Source organism: Platichthys flesus, chromosome 19, assembly GCF_949316205.1.
Source record: "Platichthys flesus chromosome 19, fPlaFle2.1, whole genome shotgun sequence".
NCBI classification, from domain to species: domain Eukaryota; kingdom Metazoa; phylum Chordata; class Actinopteri; order Pleuronectiformes; family Pleuronectidae; genus Platichthys; species Platichthys flesus.
Window position 1 is genome coordinate 10,181,121 of NC_084963.1, and position 25,147 is coordinate 10,206,267.

General features: G+C 44.3%; 1 protein-coding gene across 1 annotated transcript in view; it reads left to right on the forward strand.

Annotated features, from left to right (window-relative positions):
• pappaa (pregnancy-associated plasma protein A, pappalysin 1a) overlaps nt 1-25,147 on the forward strand; it is an 83,276-nt gene that overhangs the window by 35,790 nt on the left and 22,339 nt on the right. The window contains exons 10-14 of the mRNA XM_062413121.1: nt 512-708; nt 17,049-17,159; nt 17,953-18,088; nt 18,235-18,448; nt 21,833-22,007. Of these exons, the coding sequence (XP_062269105.1) occupies nt 512-708; nt 17,049-17,159; nt 17,953-18,088; nt 18,235-18,448; nt 21,833-22,007 (833 nt within the window). The remainder of the gene's footprint in view (nt 1-511; nt 709-17,048; nt 17,160-17,952; nt 18,089-18,234; nt 18,449-21,832; nt 22,008-25,147) is intronic.

Here is a 25,147-nt window from a genome sequence, read left to right on the forward strand (position 1 = left end):
TCTTTCTTTACCTCTTGACGTTGTCGGCCCCCCTCCACCCCCCTCTGTGTTTGTCTATCTCGCACTTGTTTTATCGCTCTCTCTTTTGGCTCCTTTCTTCCTGACTACGAACGTATTCTCTCATCTCTGTTTGTAGATCCTCACAAACCCAAGAATTTATCCTCCTTTTTTTTTTCTACCATGCACCTTCTGCCCTGTACCTCCCTCGCTTGTTTTTATCTGGTGCTCTCACGCTTGACCTTCCAAAACAACAGAGATAAGGTCAGGAATTGAATCCCGACGGATCAGGGGGTATGAATGTCATATAAAAAAGGATTATGGAACGGAAGAGGGTGAGGAGTAAAAGTTCATAAAAACCTACTTGTTTTGCGTTGTACAAAAACACGCTGGACATGAAAAGTGTCATTGAAACATCTGACCAGCGGACATTACCATACTCAATTCTGACATAAAAAGTCACAGAAGCCAAGATAACAATGTATTTTAAGCTTCTCTCTTTCCCCCCACGCAGAGGAGCCGAGCAAGTGCTACTACTATGATGGTGACGGGGTGTGTGAGGACTTTGAGCGAGAGACTGGCGTCAGAGACTGTGGCCTCTACACCCCCAGCGGCTTCCTGGACCAGTGGGCCTCCAATGTCGAAGTTTCCCACGAGGAGAAGCCTTACTGCCCCGGTGAGGTGGCTGCTGGATACCCTGCCGTCACTAAGGTAAGGCCATACACAGCTTGTCTTATCTGGTACACGTTACCAATGTATAAAATAAGCTATTTTCAGATACGAACTCCATAAAATGCACGGAAAAATCAGGGGTTAAAAGATAACTTTCGTAGATAGAAACAATAAAACCAAATACAGTTTTGTATTCTTCTCTGTTTCTTCGATGATTTGGTGTCCTGTCTTTCTCACCATTGACATTTTGCACATCGAGGATAATGAATCTCGGCTATTGCACGACACATCAGAGAAACTTATTTTTGCTGGGTTTACCAGTGAAATAAGTTCAGAGAAGCCATTGATTCCACCTAAGCCCAGTGGATTCATTGATCTGTTGCTGACGCCTCGCAGAAAGGGGCTGATTACCGAAAACATTAGGGTGAGACTTACACACACGCACGCAAACGCACTCACAACACACACACACACACACACACACACACACACACACACACACACACAAAAAGCCTCGGACAAACCGTGCATTAGACTGAATCCTATTGAATCTCCTCTCTGTGATATGGACGGTCAAAGCAAAGGCATGTTTTTGAAGTATACTATCTCCTTTAGAGCCACTATTTATGATACCACTTTGTTATTGTCCAGTCTCTTGACAGCTTTCAGGATATTTTGCGATTAAAACCAAATGTTGAAGAAAATCTCCAGCCCTATCTTACTTTGATGGGATGAGTGACATCACTGTCCATTGTTCAATTTTATGATCATAAATATTTTAACCCTACAAAAGAGAGACATTTTCTTGGAACTTCACTGACAGAGCTCTCCGTGTGGGATATTGGAACTAAAGCTCGTTCCTTCTGCTGATGATGCATTTTACAGGGCCACTGACCTGGTTATTCTCGAGCAGCTGCGTTCAGGTGCCTTGCTCGAGCACACTTTGGCAATCGATTCAGGCAAAGCCAGGGAAGAGATTAACCGCCACCGTTTAATGCATTTTTAAATTGACAGTATATTTATAGCACCACTTCTGTTTGAGCCCCAAAAAAGGTTACGTGAACAACATTGCAGATGTTTGAGACACCAGTGGAACACATCCATGTAACCATAAAGAAAGGATTTCTGCTGTGAAGGACACATTATTCCTACAAGAAATAACTTTTTCATTGTGAAGAACACACTGTTCCCCCAAGGGTCAAACCTGATGAGATCACATTGTTAAAAGGCCACTGGATCGTACACTCGGTGGACACACAAGTGCGTGTGTGGAAAATATGCAAACGCAGATAAACAAAACACAGAAGCATTGTCTCTCTTTCTGTCGGCTTCTCCGTCTCCTCTTCACTCCATGTCACTTTTCTCACACATTCTGTCTCCTGTCCAGGCAATTGAGATTTCTGAACCTTGTAGGTGCGTTGGTGCATCAATGAAAATGTCCACACATGCCTTCCTCTCACCAACATCAGTGCATCACTGAGAGTCACGTGCACCAGCAGGATCAAGAACATTATCTTCAACTCAACAATTAACTGTGATTACACCGTGTCCTAGAAGGTTCCAGCTTACACAGACACACACAAAGACACACACAAAGACACAAACACAATCATATCTTGCTCTCAGAAACAAAAGCGCACACAATGGTACACACTTGATTATGGCAGTGCCTCGGAAAACAGTGATAACATAATGTGGCTGCAAATAAGTGAGTCGAGAGCCGCGTTTGTTGCTTCTGAGCAGTCGTGCCGTTGCGTGCGTGTGGCTATGGCGACTGTCCTGGAGGCTCTTACCACAGATGAAGGATGCGAGGCTCGGTTGTGGAGATGAGGACCAGGCCAGCAGACTTGTCTTCGTGCGTGGATCCAGTTTACCCGTGGCCACTTTAGAACAACATACAGAACACCACAGTGGCTCAACACTAACAAAATATGAAGTTACATAAGATGTTACCTACTGATGTTACCGAGCGTTCAGGGATTTCTGGCCATTAGCGATTGAAATTGCTGTTTTCTCTGACAGCTTGTCTTGATGGCAACCAGTCATTTCTTTCGGCATCTGGACTTCATTCTCTATCTCGACTTCTCTGTCAGTTTGTGGGCGGTTGTTTACGTAGCAGGTTTTGTGTTCCTCCGTGACTCCGAAGATTCCTAGATGGAAAGGGACGAGAAAGGCCCCGAGGCATCCGACGTGATAACAACCGAGAGATCCGAAGCCGAAGCCTGTGATCTCATACTCACTCATGATGGTACGCTCTTGATCTCTCATCTTTATTGAGATTTTGATGCAATTTTTTTTTGCAGCAGCGTTGTCTGCCAAAAGCACTGCCCGCTGTGCTGACACAGACTCACATTTTGCCCTTGACGGGAACTTAGAAAACTGTTGGGGTAGTAAATTGCTTGTCAAATCTGAGTTGACTGTCATCAATATTAAAATGGCTGAAGACTGAGCGATGGGGCCTGCAGGTGGGCTGCGAGGCTGAGTTTCTGTATTCAAGGGAGACAACACTGAATACGTTACTTGTTACGCCATCAGTTCTTGTTGGGTAGCTGGCACACACAGTGTATTCATAAAATATACAGACCCCTTCACCGTTTCACATGTTTTTATATTGGAGCCGTATGCTAAAGTCGTTTAAACTCGCTTCCCCACATGTTGCAACCTTATAAACCATAAAGACAGGATAGAAATAGACTGATAAAACTGAAATACCACATTGCCATAATTAAGCTGAACCTTTACTCAGTACAAGGTTGCAGCACCTTTGGCAGCACTTAGAGCCTCAAGTCTTCTTGCGCATGAGAACCCAAGATCGGCACACCTGGATTTTGAGAATCGTTCTTCTCCGCAGATCCTCTGAAGCTCTGTCAGATTGGATTTAGACCAGCGGATCAAACAGAGGACAGACGTTTTCGGGTCTCTCCTGTGATGTTTGATTGGGTTCAAGTCAGGTCTCTGGCTGGGCCCCTCAACGACATTCACAGAGTTGTCCCTGAGCCTCTCCTGCATTGTCTTGGATGTCTGATTGGGGGTCACTGTCCCGTTGGAAGGTGAACCGTCATTCCAGTCTGAGATCTTGAGTACTCTGGACCAGGTTTTTTGCTAAAGATTTCTTTGTACTCTTCTTCTTATTCTTCTCCCAACTTCGACCAATCTCTGTGTCCCTGGGACTAAAAAACACCCCCATTGCATGATGCTGCCACCACACTCACACGCAGGTGATGAATGGTGGCTGGGTTCCTCCAGACTAGACTTGATATATTCTTGAGGCCAGAGAGTCAAATCTTGGTTTCATCAAACTAAAGAATCATAGTCTGAGAGTTATGTGCTTTTTTATCTGTTCATCCGGCTATAAAATCCAGAAAAGCGGTGTTCTGCCATCAGGTTCTTGGTCTGTTACCACGACAATTCTCCTCTTATTTCTGAGGCTGGTCGGGCATCCAACTCTGAAAGGTTTCCTGATTGTTTCATACTTAAGAATTATTGAGGCCACAGTGGCTCTTGAAAACTGTTGGATTAGCAGAATTTCTCTGCTTCCCCAGATACTGTCTCTGAGCTGAACAGGTAAGGCTTGGTTTTTGCTTTGGTAAGCATTGTTAGCTGAGAGAGGTTATACTATATACAGATGTTTGCCTTTTCAAATAATGTCCAATCAATTGACTTTAGTGCAGATGGACTCTAGTGGAGCAACAACTCAAAGATGATCAGATGATCATCATTTTACATTTTAAGGGTCTCTGCTAGAGGTGGTGTCTGGATGAGCACTGGTATTCAATAATATTTTTGTCCTTCTCTGTATGTTTGTGCACTGGTGTGTGTATGCTCATGCAACAAAGAGATAAATTAGGGGGAAGCTGAAGACCTGAAAGAGGTTATAAGCGCAAACAGAATGTCCAAAGAAAGCAAAAATTATCTTAGCAAAGTGTTGGGCCCACTACAAACCACAAGAGCAAGTTCAATTCTCCAAATCTCTGGATCTCTACTGGACGTACGGGCACCACTCTCCCCAAAAGGCTTTCCCTAATTTCTCTAGTCTGAGATTACATAAAAATTAGAGCCACAGATAATTTTTTTGAAGAAGTTGAGGTAAGATGAAGAACTTCTCCAAAAGACTTTGCTGTATTACCATGTTGGCAATCCCTTGGAAATACTTGCTATGCAAATGACTCTGAGGTATTTGTAGTAATCAGTTTTATCAGAAAGGAACAGCACATAGTTCCTTTTTGCTAAAAGTTCACTGCTCCGATTTCTTGTTTAAGTTACGTTTCCATGTTCATGGCTCACAGGTCTTTGGTAGAGTTGGACTGGAGATGTGCCTCCCTGATACAGAACAATGCTAAAGTGTGTGTGAGTGTGTCTGGGGGGAGAGGTGGAAAGGTGCATCATTTCCCTCTGATCTAGTGAACAAGTCCTGTATTGGCTTTGTGTATATCTGTTTTGTTTGATGTCTAAAGACGGCGCTGATTTTGTGTGTGTGTCTTACCGTGTGTCTGAGAGAGGGAGAGTAAAGCGGGCAGCAGCGATAGGGATCTTTGCGGATGCAAGAAAGCAATAACAGCACAAGAAGGCACTTGAGGAGAGAGAGAGATCAGGTATCTGCACGAAATCTCAAGTGTTATGTACTTTTGTGTGTGTGTGTGTGTGTGTGTGTGTGTGTGTGTGTGTTCGGGGCAAGGGGTACGTGTTTCTATTTTAAAAGACACACAACCGAGGCATGGAGGGAAACTGAGACACATCATTTGTCTATATTATAAGACCACTGTGAATAGTGATCTCAATATGCAGCACTAGTGTGTGACAGCTGAACTTTTTTTTTTGCTTGTCTTTTGAATCTTCATGCACCAGAGGAAAACCAGGGAGGATTGATGAATGCTCCCACATTCAAACCAGTGCTAATGGAGGGTCCAGCAATGTAGAATGAACCCTGTTTGGGGGCAATAAACAAAGACTGGCCCTGTGCACACAGTAGCTTAGTAGCCTGTAGTCCACCCTGCAGGATGTAAATGTGTGCTAGATCTTTGGGAGGATGACATACATTCATTTTTGGGTCATGGAGTCCCAGCACTAAATCACAGAAGCAGAAACCACAGTGTACGGAAGACAATTAGTGCCAGGAACAGGGAAAAACAACAATGAGAGGAGGACCTTTTTTTGCCCCCTAAACAATTTTTCTCATCTCTTTATGTTTCTCATACATCATACAATGACAGTAATAATATATCAACAATACGTGTTACAGTGACAGTCCTATAGTTCTATTATTTGTACCTCATGAAACAGGAAGTGCTATTACAGAAAATGTAAAAAGATTACCTGCAGGTTGAGAAAATGAGGAAAAGTTGAGATTTGTAATTTAAAATCAATATGAAAACACACACTCTAGTCAAGTGCCATTAAACAATAAACAAAAATGAATGATATTTGGACATAGGTAATAAAATGACTGAAATGACATATTACATAAAGCTCTGAATGACTGATGGATGAAGAGATGAGGTCAGTGTGTTGTAATTGGAAGTAAAACAATGTGAAATTCAGTTTGTTCAACTGTGGTCAAAAGAAAATACGTCACTGAATAAAAATGATTGTGAAGGGAGAAAATGGTCTAGAACCATTCTTATTGGCCATTCGCACGTTAAAATTTCCTCAAATGAGCAGTTTGATCCAATCAAAATACCATATGGACACCAGAGAATGTATGAAGTTAATAAAATGTAGACACATTAATGATCAGAAAAATTTCGACCTGCCAGTATCAAATTATATCCAGGTTTAATAGTTGTGTTGTTCTTCACCTTATGTTCCCTCTTTCAATGTCAGACTCGTGGCAAAGTGTCGTAGGGGAGCGCTTGATTTTGTGGGGCTGTAACAGTGAGCAGAGTAAGGTGGTGTTTTAAAAGCTTCTCCTTTCTTTCTTGATCAGGCTCACACCCAGGTACGCAGTCAGACAGAAGCACACACAGAGACTCACACACTCACAGTGCTGACTCCATGCAGGATTGTAGGGCAAGTCCATAGGGGACTGAAATGTACTACTGCTGTCTTTGCGGAGCAGAACATTATGTTCCCCGACTACCACACCGTGGAATATGGCGAGCCAGCCCGACTTTCTCCGGGGGGATTAGATTGGAGAACTGGCCCTAGCAACTAACCTGTGTGTGTGTGTGCGTGTTTCCTGTGTGCGCTTCGTCCTCGTCCGTGTGCAGACTGCCTTGCTGTCATGTACACGCGTGTAGATGAGTTTGTGTTTGCAGGGAGGGTGCACGTGCATTTGAACTTTAGATCAAACAGGAAGCCAGGTGATTTCTCCAGAGGAGGCTGCTGTACAGGCAATTTCTGACGAAACCCCCGGGCACCCCTGGAGAACGCTCCTCTTAATTATACATAAGCGACAGAAGGGACAACATTTTAGTCCTCTCACGCTGCAAAGAAATTGCCTACATATGACACTCACCCATCTCGAGATGTGTGACAGAGATATGTGCACGAGGCCTGGATTAAATAACCTCTGCTGCATCCATCCTTAGGTAAGTGAGGTTTCATAGGGGAAGGGGAGAGGGAGAGGATAAACTGTAAGAGGAATTATTCTGGAAGGTAAAAACAAGGAAACAATAACTGGCCCCATTTTTTGTCCCAGGTCCCAAATAAGCAGGCAGCGTGTGTTTGTGTACTCAAGTGGAGGATACATGCATACTGTATATAGGCTACTGCAGAGTGTAAATACACATTTACGCACATTTTCCCTCCACACAAGCGTACAAACAAACACGGAGGGCAAAGTCACACATACTGCTGCACAAGGCGAGGCGCACGCACACGTACATGCCCACAAAAACAAAAGCTCATACAGTAGCCGAGCTGTTGCCTTCAGCAGCACAGGAGGGCCAGCGTCTCTGGCACTCTCTCTCCCTCTCACCAGCATTCCCCCGAACCACACAGCCCTCGTCAGGCACCGTGCCAGTGACATAAGCGTGTGGTAACATTAAAAAAGAAACCTCTGGGATGGCGTTCCTTTTTCCCTTTTACTTTTCCCGTTTCAATTATTATTGTGGTTCTGCCATGTGGAAACCTCATTGTGGCTGGTGTGTTTTTTTTTTCTTTTTTCGTGGCACTGATGACCCCCCCTAACATTTTCAAGCTGTTAATATGCAGGGTTTTGGCCCTGTTTTATTGAGCATAGGGGGCCACTGACTGAGGGACATTTATATTCTCCGCAGACCCATCTGTTTTCAACTTGCTGGCATTGTACGCTCCCCAATCCCTATACATTAGTTTGTGGTCTGTGTTCCCTACCACCCAGTCACTACTCATGTCTGCCCTGATGAGAATGGGATAGGTAAACTGCATAATTGCAGCCACTCACTAACTTTTACAGCCCTATTCTCAGTAGGCCATGGAAGTGGCCCATCAGTAGCCCTGGACCAATGAGACAGTGAGCCTCAGTGGGTATGGGTGGGGCTGGGTGACAGGACATTACCTCACACACCAGGCGCTCACCAGCATTCCAGTAAACCATGGGATGGTGCTTGGAAACTCATACTAGTTTCTCTCTGTTGCTCTTTCTCCTGCTCTCCACAAATGCCTCGCAGATGCTCTCTCTCCTGCTTCCAGTGCGCTGACGTCCAATTTTTGATGTTCGCCTTTAACAGAGAGCGAGAGAGGAGCGCAATATACAAAATACCTGTTGATGGAAATAAACACATTTCAGGAGGTTCTGTGATGGGAAAATAATCGCCTCATGACGTCCTTTCCTTTATTTGCATGTGTCCGAACATTTCCAACAAACTAGGTCAGCGGAGTCATGCAACAGGATGTGAAACAAACAATAAACTCCACAGGTACCGCTCGGCTCCGGGTGCGCCGGCGCTTACTCCGCTGATGACCCCGGGTGACTCAAAATGAAACCACGTTTTTAGCCGTTGCTGTAATTATATTTACCGCCGAAGTGAATGACTAGAACGAAGGCGAGAGCCGTGCCGGAAATATTGAGACTCAAAAGACAGTCGGGGTTGGAATCGTTTTGGGAAATGGGAACATGCAAATTGGTGTTGACAAGGGGGGATTGTGGGAAAGATGGTTGACAGAGATGAATTTCCATCAACAGAAAAGCCGGTCCACCGATGATATCGAGCAGCGATGTGTTTTCTTTCTGCCACATTGTACATAGAATGTGAGACATTATGTTGTCATGATGGCGTCCCCGGGTCTGTGTGCGTGTAGATGCGATACATTCTCATGATCGCTGTTTCACAACTCAACAATACAGAACCCAAGCTTGTTGTCAATTGTTTTCGTAGCATCCTGCTGGAAACCAGTGTGAAAACAAAGAGATTTCCAAGAAACTGCTGCGTCAGGTCGTTTATTCTTAACACATGTGGTTTGTCATTGTGATGTATCATGTGTGTTAATGTAACAATGTACCTACCAGTTTAATTACTGATCTCCTTTGGTGGGGAACGGCTTGATACTGAGGAATCTCGGCACCCATCGGCTATTGTCCGATGACGTACTTGCATCTGGGGGCAATAACGAATATTTCGGGGCTTCCTGTTTGCTATACACAGTTCGACTTGTTTCTTTTATCACACGAATCGCACATTTTTCCACAGAAAGTACAAATAGAGATACTTTTGTATATGTTTTGGGTCCAGACGACATTTTTGGCTCCTCTCTATTAACAGCTCTATGCCTATGAGTGCAGATACAAATTAAAAGGATGATGCATTTCCGGTCGAGTGTGCTCTCACTTGTTTCCTCCTCATATGGACTGTTTACTTGCGGGCAACCATAGCCTGCTCAAAAGTGATTGGTCGAACAACAAAAGAAGGAACCAGGAGGCGTCCGGCCCCAAGGTCACCTCCAGATTCTGGATATTCTATTTAGAAATGACAAAATGAGAGAAAATGGCGTTGAAGAAAAATGAATTTCCCTCTCTCCTGTTTCTTTCTGTTGTGCTAGTGTGGTAAAAGTTGAGTTAAGCGCTACCTCCGGCCCCTGCGCTGTCCTCTAGTGATTGGAGGATACAGGAAGGGACCTTCGTGGGGCCTCCTAAATGTTTGAGGGCCTCAATATTTTTTTTTTTCCAAGAACATATGGCCCATGTTTGTGTTTGCGTGTCAGTGAGGTTTATTGATTTGAATCCAAAATAGGACATTTTGAAAATCTGGAGACTTCAACATCAGTAGCCGAGCCAAGGTGGGCGTAGCGTGTGTGTGTGTGTTTGTGATCCAGCCTGTGCATGTTTGTGCATGGATATGTGTTATGTGCAGGCACATGGCTCCGAAGAGGTGACCTAACTTCATCCTGGCACCAGCTCTCCATCACAAGGGGAAACGCTGTAGTTGAGGTACATTATGTTATTAGAGCCATTATTATTGTCATTACTCTGTCTTTACTAACAGCGGCGCTCACTGTTTCCCCCGAGTTTATGTTTTGTTTTATGATGTCAATGAACGCTTTTACAGTACAGACGTATTCTCCCAGTAATGAGTCTGACAGTTGCACTCTCGTTCTCCTCACCTTTATCTCCTTTGCTTTCCCCTTGGCTCAAGACACTTAGAGCTCGGCTTTTATCTGAAGTGGTGATTTACAAACACAGACCAGTCTACAGACCAGGAGTTGGCTGTTGTCTGCCAGTCTGACTAGCCAGCTGGTACAAATTAAGACCATGTGTGTTTGTAAGCGTGCATGCGTGTGTGTCCGTGTGTGTGTGTTTTTGAGTTAAGATGTTGAACTCATCTCCTCAGTGTGTTGCTGTGACTGTTTTCCAAGGAAGGTGAGAAGTTGTTTTTTTCAACTCAGACATCTCAGCATTTGACTTACGTACCCGCAGCAGCCACTTCAGTGTCCCTGCTGTAAATCACAATAATGGGCCTATGTGTTTAGAATGAGTAAGAAAATAAAAGCCACTCTCAGATCTTAAGTTGTTGTTGTGTTTGTCCTGCTAAATAATCTGCGCAACAGTAACACAGCCCGTTTAAAAGACGTATTACACATTAGGAACATTAAATTGTTTTGTTACTTGTAAGAATTTTAATCATCCGTTTTCTTCTACCTCATAAACAACAGATCTACCATATCCTCCCCTTACCTTTTCCAACTGAGGGATTTTATGATCGACTCTCTGGGCCGTTTCTTTTTGTCGACGGTTCCTGCCGTGATATTCTAGTTTGAAATCGTGCGAATCGTTCTAAGGTCTGCCGGCAGGTGGTATATTTTATAGGCCGATTGAAGTAGGGCAAACAACAACGGGTCTTGGTTAAGATGCGTACGTGCTGTTTGCTTTAGTCCGTTTCCAAAGTTTGTTTTTCCCTTTTCCGATCCAGACCAACTCAGCGGCTGAACGGGTGGAAAGTTTGTTTCCACCTTTCCCTCTTTTAGGTTCGGTCTATGACCTGAGCTTGGCCTTTATTTTGGTTCTTTGCAAACATGATTACATCGGTGTTCGATTACGAGAACATGCCAATTTTTTCGTGTTGTCTCTCGTGTTGCAGTTAATCTTGATGTGCACACCAGGGACTCTGAATTCAACACCTTACAAGGATACAGTAAAGTAAAACTCGATTTGTTTTCCTTCCCTTGTTTTTGGTGATACAAAACAATCCTGATACTGCAATGGCACTGAGTGGAGCGTGTAATGTAATGCCAAGGCCTGACAGTCCCCTTTAATCCAATCAAGCTGCAGCGATTTTAACACACATGTATATATAGATATCAGTCTCTTAAAATATGACATTTTATTTATCAAGAACTTTGAAGTATTCCCTGGGAAATTGGTGAAAATGTCCCCCAAAAAAACTTCTTGCAATGCCAAGACAAAGTGAAAAAAAAGTTCCAGCATCTGCTCCTTTGTCCATGTCCACGGCATGCGTCCATCTTGGCCCGTTGCCCGTCCTTCTACCAAGTTTCATAAAAATCCTTCCAGTAGTTTTTGCACAATCCAGCTGAAAATCCCCAAAACAAACCAACAGACATGCAGGGCTGAAAACATATCCTCCTTGGCCGAGGTGATCAGGGGCCAGTGGATTGATCGGGACCTGCGGTAAGACTGTGATAAAGGAAATCAACATCTGCTTTTTATTTGGATTTGTCTCATTGGATTCAGATGATGTATTGGCCGTAAAAGTTTATTTTTTAAATCCTGCTGTTCCTGAGACAGATTATGAAGTGAGGCAATCCAGGGCCAGAGGCACAGAGAAAAGCAGACCTTGTGTTTGTCAATAACAGGTACATTCTCTTAGCTAGACTTGTGTAACACAGTGATAGCTGTGCAGATGTTAGCGTAAAGGGGCCTGTGCTGCGGCCAAATTTGTATAAATGGCTAAAGCAGCTTTTGCATATTGCCAATTGAAGCCACATGTTGTGAAGTTGCACTTTTGTGTAAAATTATCAGGTTTTGTTACTGAGCCTGTGATTAAGTGGGTGCTAGAAATGTTTCTGGACTCCTCTTCCTCAGTTCTGGGTGCATTAATCAATGCACATGCCTTTTAACATCCTGAGGGACTTATTGTTGAAACTGCACATAAACTTGAATAACAAGTACACAGGAGAACACATTTTTAACAGTAGCTTTCCAAAATGTTTAGAAAAATTTCTGTGCTGATATTTTACAGCATTATTTACATTATTATTATATGTGAATAATTTAGGGATGGTACGGTGAGTCAGTGGTTTGCAGGGCCGCCTCGCAGTAAGAAGATTCCGGGTTTGAACCTATTAGCCATCGTCATGTTCTCCACCCACCAAAGGCAGAGACATGCGGCTTAAGTTAGCTGACTACTCTAAATTTCACATAGCAGTGAATGTGAGCATGGGAGATTGTTTGTTTGTATGATGGAGGGGTGAGATGTTCAGGGTGCACCTCGTCTCTCACCCATGGATCAGCTGGGACTGATAATAGATGCATGGTGCAAAACATATAAAATGCATTTTCTCAAAAGCACATCTCAAATTCAAGCCTTTTCTACAATTGACCATCTGCAGTCACTTCTCTATTTGGATATTTCCTCTTCAGAAGTTTGTTTCCCTGCACATGAATAAACGTGAACTGGCCTTATCATACAGAAATGCAGATTGTCCTCTTGACCTGTCCTGAAGATAGCTGGACTGGAATTTGTCTAACGAATGTGAAAGTAAACTCAGGCCCTGCTCAGATCTGGTATTAACATCTGTCCTGGGCGGACAGCTCTAAGTACAGGAGTGGAAGCAGCCAAGATGCATTGTGGATGCATTTGAGACCCGATCACTCAAACCGCATTCGGAGATGGTCTGGGACGAGCTGTGGTCACATTCCTTCAGCTGTGTGGACCTAAACCTGTCCGGGGCCACACCGACGGACCGCCTACTCAGCTGACATCCTCCGATCCGTCTCACAATGAAGTTACAGTATTTTACGTTTATTTCACCTCCAGCCACAGTAATGACAATGTCTGTTTCTTTTACTATTTCAAATGAGCAAAATGTTAATAGTGTGAAGCGCATTGATCTGCTCAGCCCCTCCCGGATCCACTTTCCCTCCCTCCCTCCCTCTCTCACACACACACACACACACACACACACACACACAAACACACACGCTGACACATTAACAACCCCCCTGCCTTATTCAGACTGAGTAGAAACAACAAAATCATTTGATCTTTGCGAACAGAAATGATGTGTGTGTGTGTTTTGCACATAGAGCGGCGCAGTGAGACCTGATCACATGTGGTCGCTTGAGACACATAAGGGGGATAAATTCTAATTCCAGGTGCGGACTGAGGAACTAAGAGGTGTTCAGTAGTGATCGCATGACCCAAGACAAATGTTTATAACAGGGCCTAAGATGCTGAAGTATGCAAAGTTCTAATAAAATATGTGTTCGGTGTTTGAGATCATGGACCTGAGCCTTTTGATTTATGTTGGAAACTAAGATGTTTCTGATCAAACAGGAGCCAAAGTAATGGGAATACCAAACACAGCTGAAAAGGGACTTTAACCACACGCATGAAGAAGCTGTCAGGAGCGAGAGTGGGCGGGGTGAGAGATGAGAGCTAAAAGGTCTATGAAAAAAAGGGGAGATGGCTTCTTTTCATCATGATGCAGTTGGTAGAACCATCAAATCACAAAAAGATGGTCGGGGGTTCGGAATCCAGAACTTTCTCCCTGTGCCTGTTTACACTTCCCCTCCTCCTCCTTCCTCCTGCAGTCCAAAAACAAGCCTTGTTTTTCTCCATGGCCACATTCACACTACTCCATTTCAATTTTCAAACGCTTCCCTGTCGTCCACACTGCGTAAACGCTTTAGTTGGCAATATATAGTAGTGTGGATGGGCAAAAATGAAGACATTTGGAAATGATGAGGCATCTGCTTCCTGGCGACTTGACTACTGTGAAAGCAAAAGTTGTAAACACCCACAGTCAGTCACAGTTCCACGTTGGTCCATGAAAAGAAATCCTGCGTCTTACTTTTCACCATTTTCGTTTTCCCATTCGTAGTATTTTCAGAAAATATGCAAGGATGGATAAATGCAGAAAATAAAATAATAATAAAACACATTTAAACAGCTGACACGGAGTGATTCGACTCTTGCCTTTGCATTGAGTGGAGGTTGGAGGAAGTGTACGAGCCACGGGGAGACTTGTGAATTACCTCCTACTGGTGTGATGCTTTGTGGGGGGGTGTTTGCTCCGGGCCAAGGGTTTAGGCATGCCAAGCAGTGTTTGTCTGTCTCAAACGGTAGGTTGTTAGAAAAACACACCAGGAGCTGAGGGGGAGGAAAAGGGAGAGAGGGGGAGGGGTGTGGAGGGGGGTGTAGCTGCGGTGCCACCTGTGTTTACATGAATAAGTCATCAGTTTGCACATGGAAATGGTTTTGTCACCTGCCACGCCAGCGAAGGGTTAGCAATGGAAACAGCTCCTCTCGACTCCGAGTCATTAGCAGACCCACAGTCGCTCCAAAGCATATTATTGGTTAATTAAGTCATCCAGTCGGGGAGAGTCACACAGGGCGGAGTGTTTTTTTTTTTTTTTTTTTTTTTGTCTGGTCCAAAGAAAGCGATGGGCTGGGAAGCATTAAATGCTTGAAATGCGTGAAATGAAAATTAAATAATTTGTTGCTGTGTTTGTTAATTTAAATGGAGCAAACAACTCTGTTTGCTGTCTACGTGGAAATCAGAGGTCACGTGAGTGTGTCTTCTCAACCGGGGCCAAAGTCTCATGGCAAACTGACCTCAGGTGTTTCTCACCTGCATTTTTCGCGTTTGTGCCACTTCAGCTCTCGGCAGAAAAAGGTCACGTCAACAGATCCAGGGGACAGATATATGGACAGATAGCTGGTCGGGCCAGATTTTCCACGGTGGCAGGAATCTGACAGCAGCCTCCCCAGCAAAATACTCATGTTACCGGTGTCTCATTTCACCAGCTCAGGGCAAACGGGCAAAACTCGTTGTCCTTGGGCATCTGCCCTCTCTCCCCTCTGTCGGTGTTTATCTGCTGCTCTGTAACCTTTCACCACCCATTACTTTTCTTTTTCTGTCTTAATGCAGAATATCATGCCAGCATTGTTTATGAGGAGATAATGTGTGAGATAAAAATCCTGGAGGGGGGTCCTTTAAGCAATAATAATAATAATAATAATAACCATTTTATTATTATTGTTATTATCGTAGATCATTTTCTACAACATGTTGATTATTGAACAAGATAAAACAGTCATAAAACTATGATATAAATAGAAATGATTAAATAAAAAAACTGGTTTACAGAAGAAAAGCCTTCCTGTTGAAGTGCGTTTAGAGAATGTTTTTAAAAGAGGGGTTCTGTGTTTGCTATCGGCTCAGGTCAGAGGGTCCCGTCTGACAAATGAAGGCAGCAGAGGGGCTAAAAAGGTCATTAGTGGGATTTTAAAATATGCTCTTACAGGTGCAGCAGCTATAGTGAAGCGTTGCAACCTGATATCGTCTTATCTCTTAGAATTCTGGCAGTGGAGTTTGGACCCGGCCCGGAGACGAGAGATGACTCTTTGGCTGAGCCCCAGAATAATGAGGGGACACTGTCATCGTAGGATTAATGATGACTGTATATTATAGATCTATATTGAGTTATATTCCCTTTACTCTTAAAGCCCTGCCATTACCACCTTTCCTGATAGGGTGACGGAGGGGTAAGGTGAGACGTATGGCTGCTAGTCATCATTCTTTAGCTGTTTAGCTATGATTGCTAAATTGAGCGTGATAAATATTTATCAGTGGTCACATTATGTAATCTATCGTTGTATTAATGGTCTAATTACAGTATATCTATGTAGCATTAATACTTATTTTCTCAGATTAAACGTCATTGTTCTTATCCACAATACATCCTGGGTATTATATTATTTCTCCTTTTTAGAAGTATGAGACTTTATGGTACATTCTGATTATTCTTAGATTAACTCGCATCTGCTTCTCTGGGTCTGTGTACTCTGCAACAACAGCAGCCGTTTGTATTTAGGTTAATACATAACTGAGTTTGTTTCAAGCATGCAACAGGCGAGTAAGGCTGGGATGCTGAGTCAGTGATGGGAATCTGCCGAATATTAAGTAAACGACGGTAAAGCTGTGCCGCTGTGTGACAATAGAGGCACAAGAAAGAATCCTAAAACGCCCTGATGGTTTAAAAAACACCCCAGCACCTTTTTCGTCCATTACGATGGAGGTTGGTGTGAGAGAGATTCAGAAGAAGAGCAGTGTCATGTGACGTCAGCCTCACACAGCAGACGGTTGCGGAAAAAAGAGATGTCGCATAATTGTCCAAAGTGCACGACTGTAACCAATTGTGAGGTTTACTACAGATGTATGTAAGACACACACCACTTAGCTACTCTAGCTGATTTAACTCTCACCGAATATCTGACTTCAACAGAATTTGAGCGTGCTGCCTTCTGAACTTTATGTTCCTCTCTCTGACTTTGAGTCGGCTTCTGATGAAAGACAAGAAAGGGGAAAGAAAGCTGGGAGCTCCTCAGAGATCAGAACTGTCAACAGGGGCAGACGATAGGAACAGAGCGTCTCCGAGTGTAATCGCCTGTTAGCTGGAATGATTAGATAGAACAAAAGGTACTTTTGCAGCATTACATAGCATAATCCATCTGTTCCTGTATATTTCATGAAATAAGGTACAAAAGTTAGACTCAGTGGATCACACGGTGTACCGCAAGTTTAGAGAACCTAAGATGTCATACCTGAGCCCTTTCTCGGCTAAAGTGTTCCCTGTTTGTATCTTACATTTGTCTCTTCCTCTGAACACAAGCGACATTATGCAAACGTGCTATAAATTAAAAAGAAAAAACAATTTGATCTGGAAAAATACAAACAAGAATAACTAACTTTCCTCTTCCCTTTCTTTAATGTTTCCTCAGACGTGTCAGTCCAAGGTGTTTGACCTGTCCGATGGTGTATCGCAGTACGCGTGGTTCCCCTGCCGGGACGCCCATGACTCGCCCTGGGGATATCCCAGCTATTGGCTCAAGGTGAGACCTACTTCAGATCCATTAAATATGGCTCAGGCTGTATCGAGAAAGGACGATGCTTTTAAGTTAGCTGGATACTATAACCTTCACCCTCTAGGTGAAGGTTATAGTGTTCCATTTTGCCATTTTGCCATTATTATATTATTATAGCTCTAATAGTCAAACTGTTATGCTGTCACCTCATATTGTCATGTACTAGATCTTACAGACCAGCTGTAGATCCTGTGTTATTCTGTCTTCCAGTCTTAACATCAGTGTTGTCTGTATTAGTCCACATTGGTTCTGCTCTTGTGAAGCGTTGGCATATGTGACCGTTTCTACAGCTAACCCTAACCCCTGACCTTCTGTCATTGGTTTTATTTTACAGTACCTGTCACGAAAAATAAATAAAAGCATCAATATTAATGGGGAGTTTTATTGCTTTTTAAAGAGGTCCACATGATTAATGGTCCTCGGGTTTTATGGTTTCAACGATTCATTCTATCCGAACACCTGATTTTCACTGGGAAGTCTTAGTTGTTAAAAGGACGGCCCAAAGACAGTAATTTAAAGGGAGTCCTTCAGAGTCAGGCAGAATATTTCAGATAAACACGGTGACAATCTTCTAGCACGATGTCACTGTGTCATCACTTTGTTTTTTTTTAAATATCATTCAAAACGGGCAAGAAAGTAGACGAAACATCCAGATCTTGATGGTGCTCAATTACAAATATGAATATCTGCAGGCAGCACTGAGGAAAGGATCTCGAGTATTAAAACGTTATGCTTTGCTTTACCCTTATTCTCCTCTCAGGCCTACTTCTCTCATCCCATGGTGGCGGCAGCGGTGATTATACACCTGGCTGCTGACGGGACGAGCTACATTGACCAGACTCAATGCAACATCACGGTTCAGCTTGTGGACACTAAGGAGGGCATCCACAGTCTGGGTGAGTCTTATAGCTTTAGCTCGGGTTGAGCCTTGACCCAACTCACTGGGCAGACTGATGCAGGATGAGACCCCCCCCCCCCTCCCCTTAAGTGCTTGTGTTTCCCTTCTGTAATGTTTATTATTCTATCGACACCTATCCCACAGGGGAGTGGCGCCTCAGCTGCCGCACCAACCCCCTGGTGATCCCCGTGAGCCACGACCTGTCGGTGGCCTTCTACCACACCAAGGCGATCGTGGTCATGTTCGCATCCCGCCTCGTTGCCATCTCGGGTGTAGGTCTGCGCTCCTTCCAGTCCTTTGACCCCATCACGATAAGTGGTTGCCAGAGCAATGAGATCTACAACCCCACAGGACAGAGGTGAGGCGGGGGTGGGAAGTACGAAAGCGGAACCCAGCATGAGGCTGAAATGAGGCTCACACACACACACACACACACAAACACACACACACACACACACACAGAGATATGCTTACACAGATGTTTCAAACCAACTAATGCAATTCCCGTTCTAAACTTTTTGGGACGGGCTGTTTGCTTGATCTGTGGTGATGCTGAAACCGGCAGTAATTGAGCCATGTCGGGTAAAGATATGCTGTAGGACCATGAAGCTGCACAAAGAGCTGTTCACCGGTTTACTGAGAGTTCGGTGACGTACCTAGAACCCTGAACCGGAGAATCACTTGTTGTCGCTGTTGTCCCAGGTGCAACTGCTAAAGAGCACTTTTCCGCCTGTTTAATCAAAGTTTATTAATATTGACCTCAAACACAACATATCTTCTCTGAGCAGATAAACTCTACATACACACATGTAGTGAGTCAAGGGTACCGTTCATGCTAAAACCAGAGACAAAACATTCTCCGAGCTGTGTGTGTATCTCTGCTTATATATTTGCGAGTCTTGTGTTAAGTAATGCGGCCAACGAGCTGCGTAATGTCAGATGTCGGCCCGAAGCTACAGCTGAACTGTAACAGTAAAACTTTCAAGGTAACGATCATAATATCACTTTAAATTTACAGTCAGTTTGGACCGCCTGCTGGGGTCTGCGAATTTCCAACATTAGTGCGGCCTCGCTGCCTCCAGCACTCATCTTGTTTACCTTCCTTTGTATTGGCTGAAGTGCACACGAGTGCTTAAAAACATCCCTTTGAAAAGTCCTGCCAAAGTACACATGTTTCTCCCGTAATAGTTTCCGTATCCCTTAAAACTATGCTGAGGCTGTTCGGCTGCGACGTTCGGTGGGCTCTAAGCAGAAAGTTAAATAAATAAACTGTCCATCAGGATTTAAAGGTGATGCTCAGTGTCTGGCGGTGTTTTATATTTGGACATTTCTCGTGTGATGAATCAAAATGCCGCCGCGTCCGAGCCAGAAAATAAAAGACGATCAAATTGACCCCCCCACCCCCCCCCCCCCCACCCCGCTGTCAGTAAAAAGCTCCTTTAATTTTTTGATGACACCTGTAAGGGCTGTTGGCAATGCCACCAATACAATTAACACCTATTTAGCTGTTAACTGACTATTTGGAGACTCCTGTGCTGTTAATTTTAACTACAAACCATCAAGATCCTCACAAACACAACCAGACCACACACACACACACACACACACACACACACAAGCGCGCACGCAGAAGGAGTCACAATTTACCAATTTCCACACCACTGTCATGCATGAGACGGTCCTTACTGACGACGCTCCCTCAGCTCTTTCAACAAGAAACGCACTAATAAACAGCACAACACACAAAAGAGTGCATGGTCGGGGGGGTCTGTGTGGGGAGATAGAGCTGTTTGTGGCTTTTGTTGTGTGCCAGTGAGACATCCAAGAGCACCTAAATAGATTAAAACTATTGTGTATCTGCATAAGCCAGGAAATTGCTTAGGTACAGCTCAGACACACACACACACACACACACACACACAGACACACACACAGACTAGTTGCTCCCACCGAGTTCTCGCTTTCTCCACTTTCCTTTTTTCTCCGGTTTGTCTAATATCCAGAGGCTCTTGAATACGATCATGTTTATGTGATGGAAAGTCAAGGAGACATGTCCATTTATCTCCAGACACTTTGGACTCACACACGCTACAAGCCGAGTTTCATAATATGGTAGTGTGATCGGTTGTTTTTCACTGGACTGTCTTTGCATCTGGACAGAATCCTGGCTCTCCCACATGTTCTGTTTTCTTTGATCGAGTCCAATTCATCATCTGCACTCTGTCGTCTACATCCAGTTTACTTTCCAGATTTCCTTATCTCCCCTCTCCGTTTTTTTTTTCTCCCCCCGCTCCGTCTTCCCTTCCTTGTATTCCCACTCCGTCCCATCTCAACTCCTCCTCCCCTCCCCCCCCCGCTTAATCATATCCATCTTCCGCGCTTTCGTCCCATCCTTTGCTTTCACATCATCTCCCTTTCATCTCGCGCTTTTTTGCCATCTCCTCCTTCTCACGTCTCCCCTTTCTGTGCCTCCTGCTCCCGCGTTCCCTCTCTCTTTCTCCTGGGCCGAGCGGCACATTTCCCGTAATACTTGTGCCGCCACAAAACACCACATCCCCTTTTCCCTAAGTTGTTAACAACAGGCGCTATTAACATGACTCAGTCTTATGTTACTCGTCTGCAAGCACATATATGTTTTCCCTTTTTGTCCTTTTCACACCTTTTTTCCTCCCTCCAAAGTCAAATTGTATTTTCTTTCCACACCAGGACTTCCACAAGTTTTTTTTTAAGCGTGCACAGGATATTTTTTTTTCCTGCCCTGCTCTCCCTCTGCTTTTCTATTCTTCACATACTGTTTTATTGTGCTGTATACAGTAGTTCTCATGTGCAGCTGAGGAGGAAAGTTTTCCAGGTGGTTAATTGTAATTTATGTCAGAAATTCCAAAGTGACTAGCAGAAAACCCACAAGGAGATTTTGTTCCAAGCCAAAGTGTCCACAGGCTTCCCTGGTCTGTCCTCAAAAGCCCTGCACGTACGGGGCGGCTGCTCAGGGGCCTGATGAACGGTCTTCACCTGCTCGGGCTCCGCATCCTGTCGAGACGACTGTTTTGATTATGAGCTTCGAATTTGACTGAGAGCTCATTTAATGCTTTGCTTAAGTGTCCTCTAGCACCAGTGAAGTCGGACACGATAATATACCACAGTTAAGGTTTAAAAGTGAAAGTCTGAACAGAAGCGAGGAAAACAACTGGACGTAGGGAGCAGAATAGAGATTCCATTTGTGCAGGAGCAAGTTTAACAATGTTTCTCCAGCCCTGTGTTTTCTTACATCCTTTCTCTCTCACCGTCTTTCCCTCTCTCTCTCTCTCTCCCTCTTTCTTCCTAAGGTAACCCTATACTGTAGAATGTGGACTGTTGTAAAAAAGGTGCCTTGGGCATCCAAACATTCCAGGAGCATTGAATGCCTTCTCCATCGGGCTACCAGCACGAGGCTGTGGCCAGGCGCTGCCACTGTAGCCTGCACGTCACACACCCTGTCCGTCTCGAGCCGCACTCTGTCACACGCACGCAGCAAACACGGCAATCTTTTCTCCATGTGGTTTATTGATTTGATATGTTAAACAGTCATTGATGGATGGATGCTGTTGACTTTGTGAGCAGACGTGTGACCGTGTACGGTCTGCAGTGTTATGCTATACACCGGATTTATGTTGGTTGGAACTTTGAATGTGGTTTTTTACTTTATTTTTCTCTCTTTCTCTCTCTCTCCCCCCCACACACACACACACACACTCCCTCATAGTTGTGTACATTATTCCTGCGAAGCCATTGACTGCCAGGAACCTTTAATCCGCAATGCAGAGCTCAAGTGCAGTAGCACTGGTCGCCACTTCTACAACGGGGACCGCTGCACCATATTCTGCAACTCTGGCTACGTCCTGCAAGTCCACCAGGACGATGACATCATCAAGAGCCAGGTAGGCGCACTGCTACACACATGTTTGCAAATGTGCACGGGCAGTTAAAGCGCTCAGAGCTTAAGGGGGCCACACGGATGCACAGATGTGCACATGCAAAGTGCAAAAGCATCTCTGCAGCATATGGGAAAGATGCGTGCAAACAGAAATCTGAGAACGCACACATGAACACGCACTGAGGCGAACTCGAGTACACAAGTGGCCACAAGAGAGGAGCTCTCTCTGCTCTCCTCCCTGTCGCTGCGTTTTATTTTGCCACCTGCAGAAGCCAGGCTCGGCAAGGCGAGCCTCCTGGGAGGATGACATCATGGACATCCAGGTAGATACGTGCTGCACTGAGGAGTGGAGATGCCCCAGCCTCCTCCTCCTCCCCCTCCTCCTCCTCCTCCTCCTCATCCTCCTCCTCCTCCTACTCACACATGCACACACACACACACACACACACACACACACACACACACACACACAGGTACACACAAACAAGCACACGCAAACAAGCACACGCACAAAAGCGTGCACACACAAGCATGCACACGCGACACATCCCCAGAACAAGCAGAGACATAAGAGTGTTTAGTCTCTTGCTGAGCCTGCCGCACCATCACCTCAAACAGTCACTTTGTATCGCTACTCCACTGGGACGATGACATCACCGCATAGTGTCCACTCCCTCCCTCCCTCCCTCCCTGCTCATTCTGCACACATTGAAGTCCCTGTTAAAGGGCAGAGTTTTGCTACCGCTCTCAGCACAGCAGCGCACATTAAATGCTTCCACATTGATCCCAACTCACGCACACACACTAAAGTGTCGACCATCCCCGACGCGTGAACGGGGGCATGGACTCGTTACACAACCGACCGAATGCACGCCACAAGTAAACAAACAAACGGGGGGAGTTGAGACCATATCGTAAACCTTGTGGATCGGGGCCAAGCTGCTGTAAAGGCCACACAAACACTTTATCCTTCTCCGTGGCTCTGTAAAGCAGTCCGCAAGACAAACTATTAATGGTTCCACAGAGAGATGAGGAGTTCAAAGAATGATGTAAATTTTGTGTTTTCGGTGTGAAAAAAAAAAACATGCCCGGGCTGTACACTGATCAGTCGCAACATCAGAATCTGTTACTGGTTTTAATGTTGTGGCAGATCAGTGTATATCCATTTTATGGCTTCAATAGTGTTCAGTGGCTGCAGTTCTAAAACACACGGATCTATCCCGACATTAAGAAGGTTTTTGTGCTCGCTGATGGATGTAGTCCTGAAATGAAGAACAGAGCAGAGGCACTAAACTGCCACTGGGAAAAAATGGATTGGAACCCAACAGTGTCCTTATGAAACCACATTTAAATCTATCAGATCCAGATTTTTATTTGGATCCAAAACAAACTGCACAGATTTAAATATATCAGTCCCCTTAGCATGCCAGATTTTTTTCTATGAGGCATCACCAAAAGCAATGTGAAAGAAAGTGAAACAATATATTCCTGGATTCGCCCCCTGATCCGGATCCGCACCACAGTTTAATGGGTTCTTTCTCGACCCACATCGCATCTGTCCACCAAGTTCCGTGGTAATCCGTCCTGTCGTTGTTTCCGTAATCTTGCTCATAAACAAACAAACCAAAAAAACAATTCCAACAAATGGACAGGATGAAAACATACCCCCTTTGGCGAAGGTAAATATTGCGTGTCCCAAATTTGAATCAGTGAAAATAAAGACAGATTTGTTGTATTATTTTAAATATATATTTTTGTCTCCCCTTTTCTGGCAATCAGTGTTTAATCATGTACGCCATCTTGTCTCAGTCATAGAAACAAAAAGGTTGTTAGTGAAAAAACTGTATTTATTCACATGTTTCTTTCAAGAGCAGATTCGTCAACACAAAAGCGAACGTACATGCACATGTTCTGTGTATCTTCAAACTCTATCAGCAGAGTTCTCCGCTGAGTCTGCCCAGACCTCCTAATTGCATTCGATTTTGACTGACAGTGCATTTGGTGGCTATTCATCAATGTCAGCTCATTTAGTGATAAATTATGCTTTTCAGGTAGGGTGAGGCGGGAAGGTACAGAGAAAGTGGGGTGAACGGGGGACGGGACAGAAAAAGTCTGGCTGTGCCAAAAAAAAGGGTTTTGCCACAAGGTTTGAGGGGTTCGCCACAAATGATGACTGGCAGTTCAAAGGTACTTAGAGGACCCGTTATTCATGAATATAGCTTTTCAATCCACTAAAAGATATCCGGTCAGTTCTGCTGGATTGATATCAAATTTGTGTTTTGCGGTTAATTCAAATGACTCCCCGCAGTTTTACAAACATCAGTACACGTTGTAATATATAATTACATAATGGTGTCATTTTCTTTATTGGATGGCGCGATATCAAATATTTTTGGGATGTCTCATTTTGTGCTCCGTGACCTTTGCCCCGCTAAATTGCCCATGTGGCTTTCATTTAGCAAACGCACTGGATTGCAGCATTTCGCACAGCGACTTTCTCCGTGTAACTTACCCCACGTTTTTGGAAACGATAAGCTGTTTGCAGATGCTATGATAAGTTCCTTTGTGGGCTGATCAAAATGATGGACTACATCATTCAAACCTCGCACTAGATATTCATTCGGATGAAGCGAAGGAAACGGAGATGCCAAAATCTGCGGCGTGAGGTCAGCGAGCAAGTAAATCACCGCGCTCAGCCGATGGGCCACCGGTTAAACAGATGATGATGATGATGATGCAAACTCTCAGTAAAGACTGAGTTATGGTTATAATTACCATACCAGGAGTGCCTTCTTTTACTAGCGTGTCGGTCCAAAGTCAAGTCTTTTATCTCCGACCAGTGAAATGATTCTCTGGAAAAATATTTCACTGGTTGCACGTCCCTCCAGGGGCAGTGGAGGTCGAAAGTGGTATTGCTGCCAATGACAGAATCTGGTGGTAGACAACACTTGCAGGACACAAGTGAACAAATAGGACAATACAGATATGAAAGAAACACATTATAGGGCAAATCTATCTTTTAATCTTTCTAATCCTCCTCAAAAGTTTGTCAACAAAAACGTAGAGAAGTCACGACACACAATACTTGATTTATTTGTCCTGTTCTTTTTGCAGCCGCACAAAGTCCCCAACATCCACACCGAG